This window comes from Plodia interpunctella, chromosome 19 (assembly GCF_027563975.2).
Source record: "Plodia interpunctella isolate USDA-ARS_2022_Savannah chromosome 19, ilPloInte3.2, whole genome shotgun sequence".
NCBI lineage: Eukaryota > Metazoa > Arthropoda > Insecta > Lepidoptera > Pyralidae > Plodia > Plodia interpunctella.
Window position 1 is genome coordinate 6400272 of NC_071312.1, and position 22613 is coordinate 6422884.

The following is a 22613-nucleotide window of genomic DNA, read 5'->3' on the forward strand; positions in this document are numbered from 1 at the left end:
CACGGTACATGTACATAGTACATATTAGGTACTTAAAGATGGATAATTTGGTAATTTTTACCATAAATACTGTACTTTGTAAATATGTAATGTAAAGATCAGTTTATCGTAAAATATTTGTAATAGGTACTTTATCCTATGTTATATAATGAGTGTTTATCCCAAGTTCACGTTAAGTAGAAACTTCATCGGAAGTTATGCAAAATATCCACGCAACTAACGGGTCTTTGCTGGGAGATTGTGCCTTGATCCGTGTCCGAATGTGCGCGTTAACTTAAGATTGACTTAGCTATTTACTTAGTAAATATCAGAAAACTGACTAGAAATGTGTCTGTGATGGTTTTGTATTTTGATTTTGCTTAGCTTTGCTGATAAATTTTAAAATAACATATGTAAATTTGCATATGAACTACAAACCAACTGTAGACACATAACATTTATATATAACTTAGACGTATATACAATTTATGAGAATTTGTGTACTTACTGTATCTAAAATAAAATATTTTCAATGTATCTAATGAAATAGAATTTACATATATATATAATTTAGTCACTAAAACGTATATTAAAGTCTTTGTAAACGTTTTTTTCGGACGGATCAATGCACAGACTCTGTGAGGTGCAGTGCATATAAACAACTATTAGAAGAAAATATTTAATATCACCATCGTTCACCTAAAACTATTTACATATAAATACAAAGAGTGAGTCGCCATTTACAGCAGATGTTAAAGTCTGGTTCATAATTCGTGAGCTATAAATTTCATTGTGTAATTCGTCAATATTTACTTTAAAAATTTCATGATATTGTTGTTTTCAGCGTGATTTTTTTTAAGTGACATCTTATTTAAGAAAATGTGTCTAGTGTATATTTTGTTGAAATTTGTAGGTTTTGGTTTAAATAATCGCACTAAGATAATGCTAAAAAAGGAAAAGCAGCCATTCTAGCACATCTATTGTTAAAAATGCTAAACGCGAAAATGAACTTGAATTATGAACCGAGTTTTAGTGTTGAAATTAATACATTACGGCACATTATTAACGACAATTTTTACCTTTTTTTTTTAATTATGAGTAATAGCAAAAATTGAAAAAAAAAAATTACCTACAGCCATGTCGAGATCACTGGCATCCCAATTCTTATTTACAAATTCTCGATATGGCTAGTCAGATACAACTAGTGTTTGCACGTGACATCATTAATGCATGAACGCATGAAAATATGGCTTGAGATACAGTGCGTCCAAAAAGAGTTTTCACTTGGCAAGCACCACTGGGTCCATCCATTACCATCAATCTCGACCATGCGATTTGGTATTCCAAGGATAAAATAGTGTTTCATAAAAAAAGTCTGTTTTCTACTCTCTTTGGACTGTATTGTGAAATGAATGACGTCAGTCTGTCGTCGCATGCAAAAACTAATTTAAAAAAAGAACACTCTCTATTTACAGCCTGTTTCCACAGGTACAGTGCCGTAACGGATTAAAATAGTCAAGAGAATCACGACGAGTCGTCTTCCTCTGAAGAGTCAATGGTTTCGACTGTTGCGCCCGCGTTGGCGTTGCCGCCGCCTGAGAACGACCCTGACAGTGACGTCACAAGCGAGAGGAGTGAACCCAAACCACCCCCACCTTGTCCGCCAGAGCTCCCGCTTCCTGAAGACCCCCCAAATAAGGATGACACGGCCTGGACTTTGGGGCCAATGAACTGTAGCTTCGGCTGGAGGAACTGGGTGACCACGCCACCAATGGACGATAGACCGTTTTGCGGGGGCTCGATTCCGTACTGCTTGTTGATTTCAATATTCTTCTTGTCCAGGGTGTCCACGAATCTCGTCTTTGCGTCGATGAGTTGGTTGATTTTCTGGCAAAAGATAGGACAAAATTAGAATCCATTTTTATCTTTGTGTGTTTTGCAAAAGTTGTGTATATATTACTGTGTTAAATGCTTATATTAGGTAATTACTTTCAAGGTTATATAAGTTATTAACAGGTTAATAAAATATTGTTTCTTTTTCGTTATAGGTACATGCTAACATGACATACATGCTACGTATATGAATGTCTCTCAATTTATAAAGGTAATACAAAAGTGTTCGATGGTAAATTATGGTTTTTAAATTCAATGAAAAGAACAGAATGGAAAAAGTTCTTCTAATCTTTCGACTCAAGTGTTTTGATAGATAGGTAGATCATTTACATAAATCTTTTATTACTACAATGTGTGTATACGATTGAAATTTCGGATTCTGAAAAAATATTACAGACCCATACACCTATCTATTTTCGTATCACATGAACATTACCGATTACATTACAAAATACCAGCTTTATTTAATATACATTTTTGGAATAATATGCATCAACATAAACAGCATATTATCCTGCCAGTAATGATAGTAATAGTTAATTCCAAATCTCATTTTAAAATATCAAGATTTAAACGTGCACAAATAGGTAAATAAAGTTAATAGAATTTTTATATATTTCGAATCTCAAATTTTGGTCATTATTGACTCTAGCTACGGAATTTTAAATTTAAAAAATCGAATGGGGAATTTTTCAAAACCGTCATAACAATAACAAGAGCTAGCTTTTAAATGAGAAAATAAGATATAATACTTACACCAAAGACAAAGCCTAGGACAGCGTTCTTGATTCCCAACTTGGCCTGAGTGACCCCCTCCAGTTTCCTCTTCTCCCTGGTCTGCTCGTCCCCCTCAGCATCCTGCACACACACACCCATATCACTACACTACACTACACACACCCACACCACCGTCACCAAAATTTATAGTACACTCCCGACACCGATTGTAGTTCAGTTTCAGTCAGTATCCAAAAATTACTTTATTTGAAGATGTAAATTTGATTTGAAAATGTTTTGATTTGAAAAAGTTTTAATTTTACAATTTCAAATTTGATAATTATCAAAAAATTGTTTTTGTATTGTGATAAATTATAAAAATTATGTTGTGATAAATTATATCAAATTATTACTTATGTTGTATTTATATATTAATTAAACACAGATAAATGTTTAAAAATATCAAAAAAACAAAAAAAAATCGATTAATATCAATCAAATAAATATTTGAAAACTGACATTAATAACATAGTAGCTGGCACAAAAATTTAGAAATTGGCACCACAGAATACAAATATGTTCCTCTATTATAATTAAATATTGGTACTATTTGTTAATCGCCATACTACTTAATATTTTCTACTCGCTAATTCACTATGAAATAATGTTGAAACGAGTGCATGCATGAGTGAGAAACAACGATCTAACTGATATGTAATCTTCAGTGCAATAAAGAAACAAACAATAAAACGTGCGGTCAAATTATTAATTTTCGAATTGCTACAAAACACACACACACACAAGAAATTTTTCATCATCATAACTTACTTGAAAGAATTTTTTTCAACATTTTCGTTCATTCTTATCCCGTCCACATCTTCGTGTGTTCTCATATAAAATAGTCGAATTAACCAAACTCAAATAATTTTATAAATGAGATATACTCGGTGATCAATCAGAGTAACAAAGTACTTCTTCGAAAATAACCGAAGCCAATTAAAATTTGAAAGAAAAGTTCATAATCAAATTCAGTAATTATATGAGTTTCCAACGTAACAATTTATTGTACATACATATATGTTTTTACCGAGATATATTTGTTATAAATTAAGATTGCGAATTTAGACCACATAGAACATATATTTACTTGCAAATAATTTCAAACCAGTTTGAAACAGGAATTATATAGATAACAGTTTGTAGTAAAATTTGAGTGTAAAATATATTTTTTGTAGTGTGATCCTTGGTGACAAAAAATGTTATAAAAAATACTTAGGTATTAATAAGAGCGAATGCTCCCAATTACCATCATCTAACGACTACACTTTTACAATAGTCACATTTATAGATAATACAAATAAAACGAGAGTTAACACTATTCACATAGTAAAATCTAATTTAAATGAATGCCCGGCGAGACGGCGAAGGCCGTGCGTTCTCCTGTGGCCGATTCACGATGGTCGTCGAAGATCACGTGGGTCAATCATAAATTGAGACATACATAAAATAAGGACTTTAATATACCTATAGTACTGTGAAGAAACTTGGTGATGAAATATGGAAAACGCTGATATTATTGAATTGAATTATCCATAGAGCCGAACATTAAAATCGACAAGACATGAATCCAAATAATCCTACAAATAAATGCGAAAGTTTGTAAGACTGTACTTGTGTATGTTTGATTCTCTTTCACGCATAATCTACTGGACCGATTGTTAAGAAATTTGGTACATGGGTAGAATATAACCTGAAATAACATATTTACTTTTTATATCGAAATTCCCATGGGAATGAAGCCCCGGGATGCAGCTATATACTATACTAAATTCTTTGTGATGCTATTTGGGAGTTATGATGCTAAAGTAAAACACGCAGATAATTATGATGAACTTATAACACCCATTTTTTTATCCAGGGTCAAAAATTTCTACAATGTAAATAATATGAATTTGTCAAAACGATTTCAATTACAAAAAGCAGTTTAGAATAACAATGTTTAATTTTAAACATTGTGAGGTTGTGAGGCAATGTAATAAAGATGTTTTATGATTGTGTATTACAATGTAATAGTTTTTCGATTACACATGGGCTATTCAAGTATAATAATATGCATATTGCGAATCTTTAGAATTCTAGGCAACGTAAAATCCAACCGAATGTTTGTTATTTATCGATTGCATGTGATTGTGATTATATTTGTAGTACAAGGTTAAAGTAAAACTATTAAGATCGAACTATTAAGATCGAAAAAAAACCTAATATTTTCAAATTTTCCGTGTGTCATTCGGGGCTACGATGTCGCGAAACCCTATATCAGCGTTAAATTAACCAGATTCGGCTGTGATTTTATAAACCTGCATGTCAACCCTCCATGGGAATATCATTGTTATCTATCAGCTGTCTAATCTGTGTGTCTCTTAGTAGCCTTGTACGGCATTCTCGGATACATATGGGGTGATCCTATTCTAAGGCGGAACCACACGACAAACATTTAGTTCAGTGTAAAGAAAGAGAACTCAATTAACTGATTTCGATTCAATTAAGATCATATTTGAAAAATAAGTACTTATTTTTTCTCACTTTTGCACTTAATCTTTTAACGTCTTAATGCACATTAATACCTTATAGCCCAACCAAGGTATATATAATAGTCAATTATAAAATGGAAAGATCAAATATAGGCATGGTCACTAAAGCACTAAAGTACATTATATGTACAGTTAACAGCACATCAAGTTACCCTGCATGAAACTCTACGGTGCGGTAATAACAACGAGTTTGCAATATATTTGGGTAGGTTGATGTGCCGTTGACTGTACGAGTGTGACTTCCGATTTATATTCGTCTTCATAGTCATATTCCATGGCTGAGGGTCGTAGTTATTACGTGGAATGAAACACACACAACAACTTTCTTGGCATTATTAATGAGAGTGGTTTGCCATTGGCTTATCCATTTCACACGTTAAGTTAATAAGAATCACCCAGTGTGCAGGTTTCCTCATGATGTTTTATTTCACCGGAAGCAAGTGGTGGTCGATGAAAACTATAACCATTACACCACCACCGCTTCAAATGATTTATATTAGCATAAGTATTTAGCAAATTAGCGTTCAACAAAAAAAAAACAACTGATGAAGTTGTTTTTTTTTTGTTTCAGATTTATGAAATTTATGAATAAATTTATGAATGATATTACGATTTTATTGTGTTAAAAAAATAATAAATAATAATTTTAAAAGCCAAGCAGAGATTATGCTTTTACAATACGCTCCTATTAATAGTGCGAAAGTGTGTAGGAAGTACAATGTGTGAAAATTTTTATTACTCCATCATCACGCAAATTCAAATTAATGGATGAATTTTGGTACATGGGCAGAATATTACCTAGAAAAGTATATTGGGTACTATTTATTCCTTTCATCCATTCCTTCGGAAGCAAATATCTGGGGCGCAGCTAGTATATTATACAAACTGAAAACCCCACTCTCTCATCTCCGTTTCTTTCCGGTTGCATTTGGGGCTGTGACGCCACTGAATCTGAGTAACCCGACTAGATAATACTAATGTTTAGATCGCAAACTATGTCATAACTCGCGACACACTTGTCTATCAAAAATCTGAACATTGACACACGCTTGCGTTTGTTATAGCTACTTTAAACTATAGCCAAGGACTCCACGGATGTTGCACAATAGTTGTGGAGATTTTGTACTAATAGTTTGTTGCTTGCCTTTTTTGAACAATATGTTTTTCTTATTTAAATGGTTTTACATAAGTGTCGTACATGCAAGTTAAAAGTGTCGGGAAGAGGTAGACGGATAGATATAAATGGAACGATAGCATAATGTGGCAACTCCACATAAATGGAAAAAAGTTAAGAAGTGCTGTATATTGTATTAGGACAAATCACACAGATTGAGCTAGCCCCAAAGTAAGCTCTAGACTTGTGTTATGGATATATAATACATGTCATAACATAAAATTACATTAAATTTGTGAGATTAAACATTTCAGAACAAACCCCACGACCCTTCTTAACCCGACAAGTGACAGTGTTTTTACAGAACAGCTGGACACTGTTCTTTAGGTACCTTTTTAATGGTGAAAGAATTTTTGAAATCGGTTTAGTAGTTTCGGAGATTATCCGCCTCAAACATACAAACTCACAAACGCTTACCTCTTTAAATAATAATATAGATTTACATGGATATTAACAAATAATCTGATTCACCCTTAATCAATAAAATTATATTATTAATAATGAGATAAAAAAAATTGAATTTTGAATAATGAGAAAAAAATCGATCGTTAATTATATCAGTCCATTGTCGAACCTAGACTGTGCTATGAACAATTGAGAATTTCGAATTCGAATTATGTCACCTAATGTCTTTCAGCCGACGAACAGTTTTGATGATTTTATTTTACCCACTTAGTAGTATGAAAAACAAGAAGCACATTGTAGAACCACGTTTAACATAACGTTTTGTGCAAGAACGCCCGGTCGAGGTTTGGTTTAGTGTGTTGAAAACATTACGCAACCGTCCGCAGTCAGCTAACTAAATACACATAATGCTTATCATGCGTGGCTAAGGATTTATTGTTATATAATATTGTAATGAGATATTTGTAATTGACGAGAGTGTCAGTACTATTTAGGGAAGTTGTTTTGAATAAACCTCCTCTTTAATTTGGGTTCCGTACACGAAGTGTAAAACGGTACCTTATTACTGACTCCGCCGCCGTCCGTTCGTGTGTCTGTCTGTTCTTCTATAAGCAGGCTGTATGATGAACCGTGATATAACAGGCGACTTTGCGATGAGACCATCTCGCTTTAGAAAAGGACGAATGGACCTCGCTGGACCGTTTAAGTTAGACAATCAAAATTTGCACAAATGGTATATTTCCGTTACAGTTATAACAATAAATTCAATTAAAAATCAACCTCCCATAAAAACGTTATTTTTATGGCCGTTTCATAGACGATACGGAACTCTTCACGCGTGAGTCCGAGTTGCATTTAACCAAAATCAAAATCAAATGATTTATTCAGAAATTAGGCCTTCGCAGGCACTTTTTCACGTCATGGCCGTAACCGGCTTTTTATGATGTAAACGACTATTTTGCACATTTATGATGGCATCTGATGCGATTGCTACATTGTGATCTTCTTTCTAGTTTACTACTAAACTTAATTTGGTTATTATTACAGAGATCACAGTATATTTCGAAACGACTTTAAATTACTAGGCAGATATGATTTGGTCGGACGCTCAGGGGGCTAACCATGAGCTTTATTAGCAGTATTGTATTAACATTACTTTTGAATTTGGGACCATGACATCTGATAGATATTATATCAAGAGATATTAAGACATTATTTACAATTTTACAACACATCAATCAAACAATGCATAAATACCTAACTAAATGGTTATAAAACAAATTTGAATAACAGTCAAATTTCAATTGTACCTGGTGATCTTCGACATACGCCTATAGTTTCATAACATCTCATCGGCAAGTGTTACACCAAGCTTAACCCGTCCTAGTTGGGCGACAAACGCGGCAAAACCACGCGACGCGATGCGGTAAATATAAAATTACTATTTGCTGTCAATTTAATGGGTCATACACGCACAGCGCGTTGCAGCTTTCCACCGCTCAGCTAGTACGGGTAAGTGTTACACCCACTCTAACATTATATTGACATCTAGGTAACTGGTTTTGGTTGTAATTGTACACAATTGCAATTTCGATAGACTTCGTTGCGCTGTAGTTAGCTTTTATGTTCGCACTACATTTCGTTTCTAATTGCGTATTTTTTAAAGAAGATAATACAATGTTGTAATCGTATTCCATAAAAGGTTTTTTTTTTAAATATTGTTTGTGTTCTTTCCAACTCATATTTATTTTATCAGAAATCCTACTAATATTATAAATGCGAAAGTTTGTGAAGATGTATGTGTATGTTTGTTACGCAAAATCTACTGGTGTTTCTAATAATATAAGGGCCTTCGAATAGTGACCAAAATAAACATTTGTCATTTATCCTATTATCTATTTAGATAGCATTGGATAATGGTTAAGATTATCAACAATTCCGGCAAATAATTATATTACCTAAAGTACAATTTTACGGTTTGAGCAGCATTTTATACAAAAATATATTGAAAGGGAAAATGGATGACATTTTCATTTCAGGACTTTTAAAAACAATTTATTTTACTTGTGTTTCATGTTTGCTTCCATGATGAACCGGGAGCAAAAAAAAGACAGAATCTACCAGCCACTTCTCTTGACGCGCAGATTGTAAAAGTCAACCAAGTACTATACGCTAAAGATTGCTCTCACAAGCAATGGGTTATCAACCTATCACTATTTAATACCAATTCCACTACTGATATAACCATACAGCTACACATGGCCTTCTAGATTCGCAATTCATGGCTTTGTCTAACCCGTAAGGAATAAAATAAACGTGATACTCAACCAACATGTCAATAAGCGACTCTCTGCAACCAATACGCCCAATAATACGCATATTTACTTCACGTGGTCTGCAAGTTTAGCGGCTCTTGTCTCTATTTACCCCGCGGTGGGTAAAGACGTGATACTGTATCAGTCTCAGGTTGATAGACTTGCTTTCACGCACTGGCTCAGGTCTCACAATTAAAGCATAAGGATAAAATACAAGCTCGACGCAACTACTGGGTCGAGGTCGCCTGCCTCTCACGTAATCACTTCACGATAAATAAAACGACTGACCCCCTAAAAGTTAACTCGATTAAGTCATAGTATGCTAAAATTACCTGTAATGTAAATTAGTGTATAGATCATTGCTTGCTATTTATATCTCTGACACTATAAGTATAAGAATAAAATACTAATGCAATATTATCAAATTATACAGCAATCAATAAGAAAAAATTAATAGCTAACTATTTCACTAGAGGAAAAAAAACTGGCAAAGGCAAACTTATTCCATGAAGGGATCTCTTCTAGTCGAACAACGATTGGGCCAGTCAAAATGACATAAATACATGAAGAGATTGAATTTAACTTCTACATAAAACAATAGACATTAAATTTAACTTGACGATAAGTTACATTGACCTAAAAAAATTAAAAAGTCGTATTAGAAACTCATAAAAACATAACATATTGAGTCGTTTTATAGTTTTGTCTTTCCGACTATAAAAGATCAAATACTCCTATAACGTCAAATTAATCGTCGAATAGATACTGTGATTGTAAATGTTTATGCATAAGCAAATATTTTTGGCGAACCTAACCACATAAGTGACAACACAAGTATGTTGTCAAACCACTGATTGACAATAGGTCGATGAAGTCAAATTGTCAAAGTTAAATTTACGATTCGAGTGGACAACCACGTTCCAAGTTTATAACCTAAGTTAGCCTTATCTAAACCTAGCTCAATTGACACAAGTGAACGCTACTGCGCGGTGCGACGCTGTGCATGAATACATATAATACATACAGATAAACTACATGTATTTGACATGGATGCATCGCGCCGCATCGCTCTGGCATACCGCTTTTATCCCTCAACTAGGACACCAGGTTAGTTACAAGTAATTTGACTCAAACCACAGATTGTCTTTACGAGTTGACGAAGGACGAGAGATCGTTGACCCCAACCTAAAACTTAGGCAATTTTACTTAATGAACCGTTATTAAATTTAAACAGCATCTTAATGATGAAAATTCCCCTATTTTGAAATGATTCGACTGTAAACATATTTTAAGAAGCACATAAACGAGTTGGCTAGTCTCAGTAATCAAAACCTATGTCTTCAGGACATCTCAATAAAATGACACCAGTGTTTGTAATAATCTGTTTAACCTTGTAAAAAAATTTCTTTTTGCTCGACTTAAGGGGGCACTGCCGTGCCCCTTAAAAATTTTTTTACGAAAAACGGGACGGCTATACCATCTTTTTCTCGAAGCAATTCAGGCCAATTTCGAACCTAAACTTGACATCAAGACTTATAATGTACCAGCGGCCTGTCCTGGCTTCGTTCGGTTGAAACTATAACAAATTATACAATTTATTAACGAGGAAGGTATACCTTTATCGGGAATCACTCTATCTAATAAAAAAAACTCCTATCAAAATCTGTTGCGTAGTTTTAAAGAACTAAGCATAATTTAAAAAGAAGCTACTTTGTTTTATACTAGGTATGTATTGATTATCCCTTCAACATTTTAATATTTATATTGATTTTCCTACATACTTTCTTTTTTGTACGTTAAAAATGTTGCTAAATAACGAATATCTCTTTCATCTGAACGTTTTTCCGGACTCTTCTGCCATAGAGCATCTGAAACCATAGTCGAGTTTTCTATATTTTCTCCTGCCCCTGGCACGTTTATCGGCTTCTTTATTTGTCAGCGCTACATTACCTCTTTTCTGAGTGTACGAAAAAGTATTTATTTATTTTTATTGGGGAGCGGACGCCAAGCGTTTGATCGGAGAATTGGGGCGCCGCATGACTGAGCGAAATGGAAACTCCCGTTCTGGCTCGTTTCTGGTGCAAAGCATTGCCGTTGTTCTTCAGCGTGGCAACGCCGCTACCATTTTAGGCGCCTTTGCACCGGAAACCTTACCTTTTTATTAGTACTTATTTTATTAGTTTAATTTTTTTAATATTATCAATATATATAAAACTCTAGCGTTACTGAGTGATTGACTGACTGACAGACAACGCACAGCCGAAACTACTGAAGCGTAGAAAGCTGAAATTTGGTGTGTAGGTTCCTAGGAAAGTGTAGGGCAGCACTAAGAAGGGACTTCTTGAAATTCCCACGATAAACGAATTTTTACTCACATACGAAGTTGTGGGCAAAAGCCAGTCACTCATAATTTTCAAGCAAGGTTGCGCTGAATTGAGCGCACACCAAAACCAGTTGTATTACTATCGTCAGACTCGTGGGCGATAGTGCAGGATTTGTGCATTGAATACAAAGTATACTTTTATATAATTTACTAGCGGCCCGCCCCGGCTTCGCTTGGGTATAACCTTGATAAAAAAGTAGCCTATATCACTCCGAAAGGTCTCGTCTATCCCTGTGTCAAATTTCGTCAAAAACGGCCGAGTAGTTTTTCAGTTTATTGTAATGAATAAACTGAAAAACTACTGGGCCGATTTTACAAACATACAAATCTTTTCTCTTTATAAAGTATATATGTAATTGTTTCTAACTTGGTGTCCTGTAGATGATAGGTGAAGTTTGTTGGTCATTAAGTCTGAGCTGCACCAGTTGAAGTTAACTTAGTTGACGTTAACTTTGACCTGTATAGAATATCGAAAAGTACGCCGTTTGTCCTAAACATTGGTGCGCAGGTTAATGTCAACGTCGAAGTGACTGGTGCAACTAAACTTAGGTGAGTCAAGTTGCCAATCAAGTTTCTAGGGCGGGTCAAAAGTCAATTGATCGACACCATGAAGCAAGAAACTAATATATTTTGTCTCATTTTCATTTATTCGAATACAAGCCGCTCGTCCCGGCTTCGCTTGGGTAAAACATAATAAATTATACACCTAAACCTTCCTTAGTAATCACACTATCTATTGGTGAAAACCGCATGAAAATCCGTTTTTGAGTTTATCGCGAACAGACAGATGCGGCAGAGGACTTTTATAATATGTAAGGATTACACAAATAGAAAAACTAACATAACATTCGTTAAATCCCAACATATAATTTTACTAAAACAATTAATAATAATTACAGTCGTAATTCTCGATATTACAGCGTGTCCGCAAACCTGTTGCGTCTTACCCGACCGCGTAAGGAGGGTAATGTGTTTGGCCGTGATAACGACACCTTCTATATTTTAGCAGATAATAAAAGTCCCTAATATATTGAAGATTCTGACGGTTCTGTTATATTATAGCTTAAACTATTCATTCTAAGATATTATTAGAGGAATTTTCATGAGGATTTTAGGTACTGTGATATAGGTAACTAGATGTTGCCCGTGGCTTCGTCCCCGTGGGAATTTTAAGACAAAATATGTAATCATGGATAATGTACCTTTCTAATGGTGAAAGAATTTTTGAAATCGGTTCGGTAGTTTCGGAGATTACCCGCCTCAAACATACAGACAAACAAACGCTTACCTTTTTATAATTACAGTGATAGATAGAGACGACATCATATACTATCGTTAGATTGTGAGAACATACATCAAACTCCTGTCAGCTTTTGAAATTATTAAAAAGTGTATCAAAATGTAGAGTATTTCAATTTTCTAGACGGAATTGTTGAAAAATGTCTTATGTTTATTATTAATTTTTTTTTACCTAAGCTTTACTTCCAGTCACACGCCCAGAAACTCACAATCTCCCATAATTTATAATTACCAATGATTAAGCATGTTATCACAATTTTCTCATCGGATATGGCCCGTACGCGATTCCTTTATCCTGTGAGAGAATGTGTACATTTTTGCGATTTATCATTGCACAACAGTTCTGCATACAGAATCTGGGAACTGGATCAGATTGCGCTGTTGCAAGCGATCTAGTTAACGATTTGTTTACGTCATTGTCTTACAGTTTTAAAAATAAATTAGTATAGTTTAGCTATAGTAGAATGTTTAATTAGTAGTTTGTAGCTTTGCTAAATATCATTTAATTTAGAATATGACGCGAAAAAGTGCACGTGAAGGCCTAATTTGTTAATAAATGATTTGATTTTGATTTAACATGTAGCCTGATCAGGTGAAGATGGAGAATTAATCGGAAACTTTATTATGAAACACTGTCCAATCAGACTCTAACATAGGAGTGTTATTTACTTCAACTACTTATTCGTTTTTGGTTAATGATATTTATGTACATATGTATATACCAGAATGTTATAAAATATAGTATCGTTTAAGTATCCTATAACACTAGTCTTGAACCTAGATACTTTGGGGCAAACTGATTTTACGTATTTTTCCCTTATACATATATTTATAGTCAGTATTGTTAATGACGATCGATCTAGTTACATTACTGTTACATGTAGTTATAGAATAACTATAGAATGCTCGGCTAAACGGATTTTTATTTTTAGAACCAATTTGTAAAGGTTAAAGACATGACATAAATTTATATTAATACGAATGGATTAATTGTTTATATAGATGCATGTCTATAAACAGCTATATAGTTCATCCATACGTAACAGTATATCCAGGTGTCTCAGCATCTTGTCCTCCTATAACGACTTCTTCAGTTGTTATCTCACACAATATTTTGAAATATAATACGGAACAAAGAAACGTATAATAAGCAAAAGCCTAAATTGTCTTATCGTAACATTAACGAGATCAACGTCTACTTTAGGAGCGCGTTACCCAACGAAACAAGAACTGTTAGACTGAACATCCCGCCGCAGATACAATCGCTGGATTCACACGACTATCCTTTCTAACTTACATAACTTAGCTGGGTGTTGCTTGTGTCCTAGGTGAGCGACGTAAGCTAGGCAACATTAAATAGCTAATAGCATTGATTTCGATGGAAAATATATTTTTGAAACTATACAAATTATTCTAACGGAATAAATGACGTACGATGAGTAATTTTTGGCGGAGTTTATTAAAAAAAAAAAATTCTCAAACTAATTTTTTTTTTTAGAATTAAGGAAATTCCATAAATAAATATATAAAAAATGTAACAAATCAAATGTGGTGTTAATGTTAACACGCGGACACGAAGCGCGGTTTTGAAGTGTTGCAAACACAACTCATCAGCAATTTTGTCAAATAACCGCATTTGAAGTTCGTAACAACCGCATGACAATAGATATTAGAGCAAATTTTGGCAACAAAACAATACATTTTTTTTTATCAATTTGTTCGTAATTAAATGGACAAAAGAACAATTTTGTAACACAACATTTCAAGTTCAGTAAATACTGTGGTTGCAAATAGGGATAAATTATTAATAAATACTTAGATACACAGGTATCGTGCCGTAAACGTGAACATGACCAGTGCTATGTGGTTGATTGCATGAACAACTTTTAATCAGTATACAGGACAGCATTTTAAACACCGACCGTAACAATATATGGAATACAACAAATAAAATAAATATTGTGAAAATGAACATATTTTATTTTTATTTTTCATACTCATTCCGATAACGTCTTCTGATCAAATCTGTTGTAGAAAAGTGACTGGCATTTGAAAACTACAGTTATTTATAAACTTCAAAATATTCTTTGAGGAATTTTCCATACGTTTTTTTAGACCCTGTATTTATTTTAACAGTATTATTGTCTCTAAGAATCAATTTTATTCGTCAAAAATACATAATCAATCTGAATTTTAATATGCACGCGAGTCTGTATTCCTCAAGGGTCGTGGTCATTACGTAAAATGAAACAGACACAACAACAATCATGGCACTATTATTGGAGTGGTTTGCCATTTAATTCTTCAACGTGTGGTGATTGGCTTTATATAATCATGTATGTCATAATATATTTTGGATATGTGTAAGGCGATATCGGGAAATAAGTTGAAGCAAGGTCAACGACAAGCTGAAATGAATGTAAATACAAGGTAAAAACTGATTTAATAATACTGTAGCTGCAGACGAAGGTTTAATACTGTTCAAGAAATATGATCCATATTTACTATTTACAGACTTCTAGAAAAACGATTTTTCTCATTAAATGTTTCTCAGATTCCTATAATCGATTCAAATGAAACTTCTTTTATATCAAAATCTGAATGACAAAGGCGAACTTTGGGCTTCGACAATCCATGGCTGCGGAAGTAACCTACAAATCGATCAAACGTGACTGTTTCACGATGTTGGAAAATTTCATATTATCATTATGTGACTATATTGCCTTAAAAATAATAAAACTTTTGTCTTTTACGGTATAACAAAGTCTTTTAATAAGTTTAACAGTTTTCTGCTAATCATAGTTATTCTATAATGAACTGATTGACAAACTTACACAATTAAATACACAGTGGATATTTTAACTATAATTTTTCAATTCAAAGTTCAGGAAATTACACAAATACATAAGTCATGTCAAGTTAGGTAATGATTATGAATAATAAGTATTTCCATGTAAATTACTATGCTACTTGGATTTTTTTAATGCTTTTAAATCATACAATGCAATTTGTTATAAGTGATTTATTGAAACCGATTAGTGAAGCGGTGGTGGTGTCATGACACCACCACCGCTTGAAAGGTCCCAGGTTAGAGTCCTATTTGTGCCATATAAGTTTGTGTACCAATCTGACTCATATATAGTAGTTTTCACCGCCATTCGCTTTCGGTGAAGGAAAACATAGTGAGGAAACCTGCACTTGATTACAATTTAATTTATTCAATATATTTCTTATTTATTTCGTCATAAATATACGTTCTATCAACATAACAATGTTTATTGTATTTAATATTAAACATATTTTTCTCTAATGAACTTCTAACGGAAGAATTTTGGGCCAATTGAACGAAATAATTAAAAAAAAATAAAGTAGGCAACTCGAGTGGAATATTTTGAAAATGGAATGCATATATGGACGTCTGACATTTGCATAATATTGCGACAGGATCGCTGGTGAACGGCGACTGGCGATGTCTAACCGTGTGTGGTTTTTGTTTTATTTTGATGATTGAAAACGCACCACACATATTTATCGTACGGCGATCTCATTTAGGATATTTTTATTATTGAAATTAATGTTATATTTATACTTTAGTTTTAATTTAAGCTAAATAGCATAATAATAATAATTATATAACAGCATAAAATGTTGCAATTAGAACAGTCGGCTCGTCGAAAAAGAAGTTTTAATTTTTGTTAACCTAAAATTTAAACTTTTTTAGTTGTTCTTTAAACTAAAAACTTTAAATTATTATATATTTTACATATTATATATTATATATTTTACATATTATTTGTTAATTTGATCTGCGGCTTTATAGATGATATAAATTGACACAAAATTATATTATTCTGGATATAATTCTATATGATATATATGATTACATATATTAAAATCTATATTTACAAATACATTTATAGATAAACATCCCTCTCCCCCTCAACAACAAATACATTTATAGACAACACCCGGGCCAATCAGAAAAAGATCATTTTCCATCATGACCCAACCGGGACCTCTCGGTTCAGTGGCAAGAACTTTACCACTGCGCCACCGAGGTCGTCAACAATGTAAATGTATATATACTGTGAACAATCCACATTACTGGGTAGTTAATATCACAATTAAAAATTACCTCGTAAGGATAATGACATATTATTTTTGGCAAAAAACTAGTTTCCAAAAGAATAATCAAAATTGGGTGCCTATTGAGACTCAGTATCACGTCTTTAACCCCAACGGGATAGATAGAGCCGAAGGTTTCTGTGACTGGCTGAGAAGGCAACGTTTAGCTGTGTGATTTGTGTATAATAAAAAAAAAACACAGAGAAATTAAACAAAAATTTCTTTTTCTTTCCATTTAGTTTCTTCAAATGCGCGTTTGACTATGACAGACAGACATAAATAGCATTATAATATTACGTCACAGATTATCTCAGAGTGGTCAGCTTGCGTAACCGACTTCAACGAAAGTGTAGTTCAGCTATGACCATTATTATAGGTCTATTTGCAAATTGATGATAAAGTAATGACGTGTCATCATAAGGTGAGCGAGTGACGATTGGTGAATCATCGACATTTTTGATAATTTTGGAAATTATTCGTTTCGCCGGTTTTTAATAGACTGCAACTAGTTTTTGGATATCTTTGAAATGAGTGGAAATTTAGAAACTTCGTAAAATATCTTTAAGTAAATATATTTTTAGAACTTTGTGTATAGATTTTTAGGGCTATTAACCAAAGAGAAATCTTCGCAGGGTACCAAAATAAAATTGGTATATCTACTGTTTGACTTCAATTTTAAGTTATGTGTGTATTTGTGTTACAAATATTTATTAATATCGTAGTCTTGTGTGTATTAATTCATTTTCTAATCATACATCATCCAGACTTAGGTAATGAGATTCGTGTCTTTTATAAAAGATCTTTAGTACTTTTTTTAAAATAATAATAGTGAGTCTTGCAATAATTATTACTCATGCAAGTAAAATTTGGTATGAAACGTTTAGTATCTATTCTTTACCATGTTCGATATTTAAACAAAAAGTTAAGTAATTAACTGTCTCAAATATGCAAATATCATATTCATTAAATTAATTGTGTATTTTTTATGTATTTATGTCATTTGGAAACCGAAATAGTTTTTCTAATCTATGAATAAATCAGTCCGGGGCAGTAGTCCAACTGCTTCGTCCAACTAGTTGGACCATAGCACCTTTTGAGAGTTCCGTGGTCCAATTCATGAAAAACATAACCTGCCTATTGTATAGATTTTTTATATTATCATGAGAAATGAAAGTTTAGCTTAATGAGATATCAAAGAACTATTTCTACCGTATGAGTATTAAGGATGTTCAAACGAATTGGCGTACTTTGCGTTTTTCTATGCACGTTAGAGTTAACGTCAAAGTTGACGCTGCAACCCACCCTTAATATTACACATACCTAGCTAAATACCAAAAATGTCGTAAATTAAAAAAAGCGTTTTATTTTTTAACGTCAAAGTCGTTGGTTGGTTTATCAGAAAATGTGTGTCAAGTTCATGAACATACGAAAAGATTTACATAACGTTGGACTTTAACCAACATTATGATAACGCTGAGAAAGGAGGGTGTTACAACACGAAGGGCACATTTGATGTTGCATTAAAACTGCGTAATCTGATGTGCTCTCCTTTTACCGGTACAGTCGACAACAGATCACGCGCGTCATTCACTTTGTCCGACTGTACATTTTTTGTTCTTATCTAAGAGTGCTAGGTCAGTTGTTGTCATTACATACAATTTCAGGATAAAGTGATTTTGTTTGGAATTACAGGACGTGAGTATTCACGTTTATTTGTGGTCCACTGTTATCAATCTTTTAGGATGGAAGTTTTTTTTTATGCGTGGTAAAAGTAAGTCACATTAGATAAGTTTCTTTCATCTACTATTACGTAAAGATTAAGTATTAATAAAATAGTGCTCCATTACTTGATAGGAGAATGTACTTGTATGGTATATTATTTTTAAAATGTCATATTAAAACTAGAAACTTATGAGACACTTTTTTTTTGAGATAAGATATAAATGAAAACTTATCTGATGCCAACAAAAACTTTGAAAATAATGCCTTGTTTTCCTTGTGGACCTTAATATAAAGTCGGCATCCATTACCCGCTTAATAATGAATAGCGGTTTCCGCACGCAATGGATACGCACTTATTACAAAGTTACTTCATGTAAATCAGACAAAACCACCGAGTCATTGTACGTTCACTGTAAACACATCATCGTATGTTATATAATTTCACAGTGAAAACTCATGTAAATTGTTTTCATAACGTATTTACCATGATACATATGTGTTCGTACAAAAACTCACTGTAACATGCACTGCAATTCAACTATGAATCATCTTAAAAACAATATATGTATATACTTCAAATATAACTTAACAAAAATATTAAATATATCACGAGCGATTAACGAGCGAGACTCATAAACATCTGCGTCAAATCGCAATGCACGCACAATCATAACACAACTCGAGACATACCTCAATCGGCTGAAGAGTATTATCGTCAGGCAGTTGCCGCCGCCTGCGCACGTGCGGCGACGCTAACGCAACACCGACAACCAGGAGAACAACAAGCGTGCGTGTAGCTATCATCGTGTCAAGAACAGTACTGGCTTCTCCTACAGCGGTGCCTAACATCCACTCAAGAGGGGATAATGGAGGGGACTTATACACATGCTAAGTTCACTCCAATGACGTAACTATCCTGGTGGGTTGAGGTTACAACCTTCTTCTTTGACTTGTTGACTCTTAGAACTGTGTCGTAGTAAGGATGAACATGTACATGAAATTTTGTATTAACATTTTCTTGTTCAGTTATGAAATTGAAATGTTGTTGCATTGTCAACCCCTTTGCGAAATCCCTTACGGCCCTTGTTCAAGGAGCGTTATTCAGCGATTTTCTTTTCGAGAATGTAATGTTTAATTTATAATTATTATTTATGCCTATTTTATTTACCAAATTGGTATAAATAGCACGATTTAATGCTAAAACCGTTCTCTATCGTACTAATACGCTTATTTTTCGTTATTTTCGATGCTTCGGGATCAAATAAAATATGTAATGTATCATGTCAAATCATGGAAATTAGACCTTCACAGGCAATTTTTCACGTTATATTCTAAATTAAATTATATTTACCAAAGCTACAAACTACTACCATTTCGGAACGACCACTGCATTCAACAGTGTTGGTCCTTATCATGGGCTCAATATATGTTTTATTTATAATGTGAGTTAATAATAATGTAGGTGCAGATGCAGAATATTCATTACGTTAAGACACCTATTAGGATAAAATTGGGGGACATTGGATCTAGGCCAGACAATTAAATATACAAAATATTTTACAATAACCACAACCTGAGACCTTTAGTGGTAGCTGTCCGACGCGATGACCATTAGGCCACGGAGGCCGTCAATAGACGTTTTACATTATGTAATCATTTATTATAAGTAATATTCATTTAGCTATGTAATACAAAACAATACTAGTTAACATTACAAAACTTAAATTTCATTGAAACATCATCATTGTCGTGTTTAAAAATGGCGAAGTTGTTAATAACAGGCTATTTCATATTTGTAATAATATATTATATTAATTGATCATTTGTGTGCATGAAATATAGTATTCTGATTTTTTTTGTACTTCGTGAATCATCCTTGTACAGAGAAATATATTCTCTCTACACTACTTTTAGACTTTTTAATTAATCTCGTCAAGTTTCATGAAAATAAATTTCGAACTTTTATTCTCTTGTAAATATGTTTCGGGTTATTACCGAAATGCAATTTCTTCTGTGTATGCACATTAGTGAACCAAAAAATATTTATTGAAGTCAGATGTGGGTCCATATATACAACTAGCTGCTCCCCGGTGCTTCGCTCCCGTGGGCGTTTCGGGATAAAAAGTACCCTATCTGTTATTCCATGTTATATGTACCAAATTTCATAACAATCGCTCCACGCGTGAAAGAGTAACACACACATACATCATCACAAACATTCGCATTCACAATTTAATAGGATAGGATTGGTCTTATATTTAACTAGCTTTAGCCCATAACTTCGTATGTGAGTAAAAATCCGTTTCCCGTAGGAATTTCAGGAAATCCCTTCTTAGTGCTCCCCTACACTGTCCTAGGAACCTACACACCAAATTTCAGCTTTCTACGCCCAGTATTTTCGGCTGTGCGTTGTCTGTCTGTCAGTCAGTATATATATATATATATATATATATATATATATATATATATATATATATAGATTCAGTGAAACAGTGAGCAGGACAGAGTTTTCTCATGTTTTCTGACTGAAAACTTCTGCATGAGTCGTGTTGGTATACAAACTCATGTGACAGATATACAATGTTAGTGATCAATTATTTCATACACCATTAATACTCTATATAATTTTCCTAAAACAATTAAAAGCCTTCTTTTATGAATTTAAAAACAAAGTCTTGTCCAAACATAACGACCTCAGTGAAACATTAGAATGTGGCAAGGCTGATGTAACTACAACAGTTCTGGTTTAATATTAGAGCAGTGTATATTATCCTTGTTATACTTACGATAATATTTAACATAATGTAATGACTTGATTAACCTTTTAATGCTAGGTTTAACGGAGGTTATCAGTCTGTTTTTGATACTAATGTCATTTCTTTGCAATGTCGCAATAGTCAATTTGTTTATCTAATTTTTTTGTACCACAGGAACCAAAGAACATTCTTTCCCGTTTAATCAATCCTACTAGTATTATAAATGTGAATATTAGTATTTATTTGTGTATGTTTGTCACTCTTCCATGCAAAATCTACTGGACAAATTGTGATGAAAGTTAGTATAAGGGTTAGAACCTGGAATATTACATACGGTTCTTTTTATCCTAAATTTCCCACGGTTCGAATCCCCGGGGCGCAGCTTGTATTTTATACGCTCGCAAAATGTTGATTGAATTTAAACGCACAAACAAATCGAGTTAATTACCCTACGTACTCTGAGCCGAGACTACAATCAGAATTATAAAATGTAGCATATAAAATATAAAACGACATTAAAAATGATATTTTCCCTCATAAACACAATGTTTTTGTGAAGAAGCTCGTTGATGTCTTTTGTATGACAAATTTTTGTATTGGAGTAAACAAAATTTATTATATGATAGTATTAGACTATACTCGTATATAAATGTATTATATTAATTTGAATACTAACTGCGGTCATAGGCATTATTTCGATAGTTGGTCGGTTAGTCTAGTGCATCTTGTTTGTCTGTAGAGTTGTTGTACGTGACGCAAAAATAATTGATTATCGATAACAAAAAATATACCAAGCTATAAATATGTATTATATTATTATATTATGTTACTAGATGTTGCCCGGGGCTTCGCTTCTGTGGGAATTTTGAGATAAAATATAGCCTATAGCAATTTTGGATAATGTACCTTTCTAATGGTAAAAGAATTTTCGAAATCGGTTCGGTGGTTTCGGACATTACCCGCGTCAAACATACAAACTCACAAACGCTTACCTCTTTATAATAATAGTATAAATTATTGTTTGAAGTATATACAAGGAGACGAGGAGGGTGGACCCTTAATAGAATGTGGAAAGAAGATCTATTTACAATTTGAAAATATATGTAACAAGCACGCGTAAACTTTTAAGACATAATCTAGTAATTTATTGTTTAATCTCATTTATACATAAACATGAAACGGCGATGTCCAGGTGACCTTGATATTATTGAACCGAAAATGTGAATGGATTTTATTACAGTTCTTTTCACGAAA

At 33.2% G+C, this 22613-nt stretch overlaps 1 protein-coding gene across 2 annotated transcripts in view; it reads right to left on the bottom strand.

Annotated features, from left to right (window-relative positions):
• The window catches only part of LOC128678245 (uncharacterized protein), a 31642-nt gene extending 12189 nt beyond the window's left edge, over positions 1-19453 (bottom strand). The window contains exons 1-3 of one of the 2 annotated variants that reach the window (XM_053759662.2): positions 19294-19453; positions 2629-2730; positions 1635-1866 (exon numbers count right to left, since the gene is read on the bottom strand). In XM_053759662.2, the coding sequence (XP_053615637.1) occupies positions 1635-1866; positions 2629-2730; positions 19294-19452 (493 nt within the window). In that variant the 5' untranslated portion in view covers position 19453. Of the gene's footprint in view, positions 1-1298; positions 1867-2628; positions 2731-19293 lie in introns of those variants that run through there. The other variant, XM_053759663.2, reaches the window with a different exon arrangement.
• Between the last annotated feature and the right edge of the window lie 3160 nt (positions 19454-22613).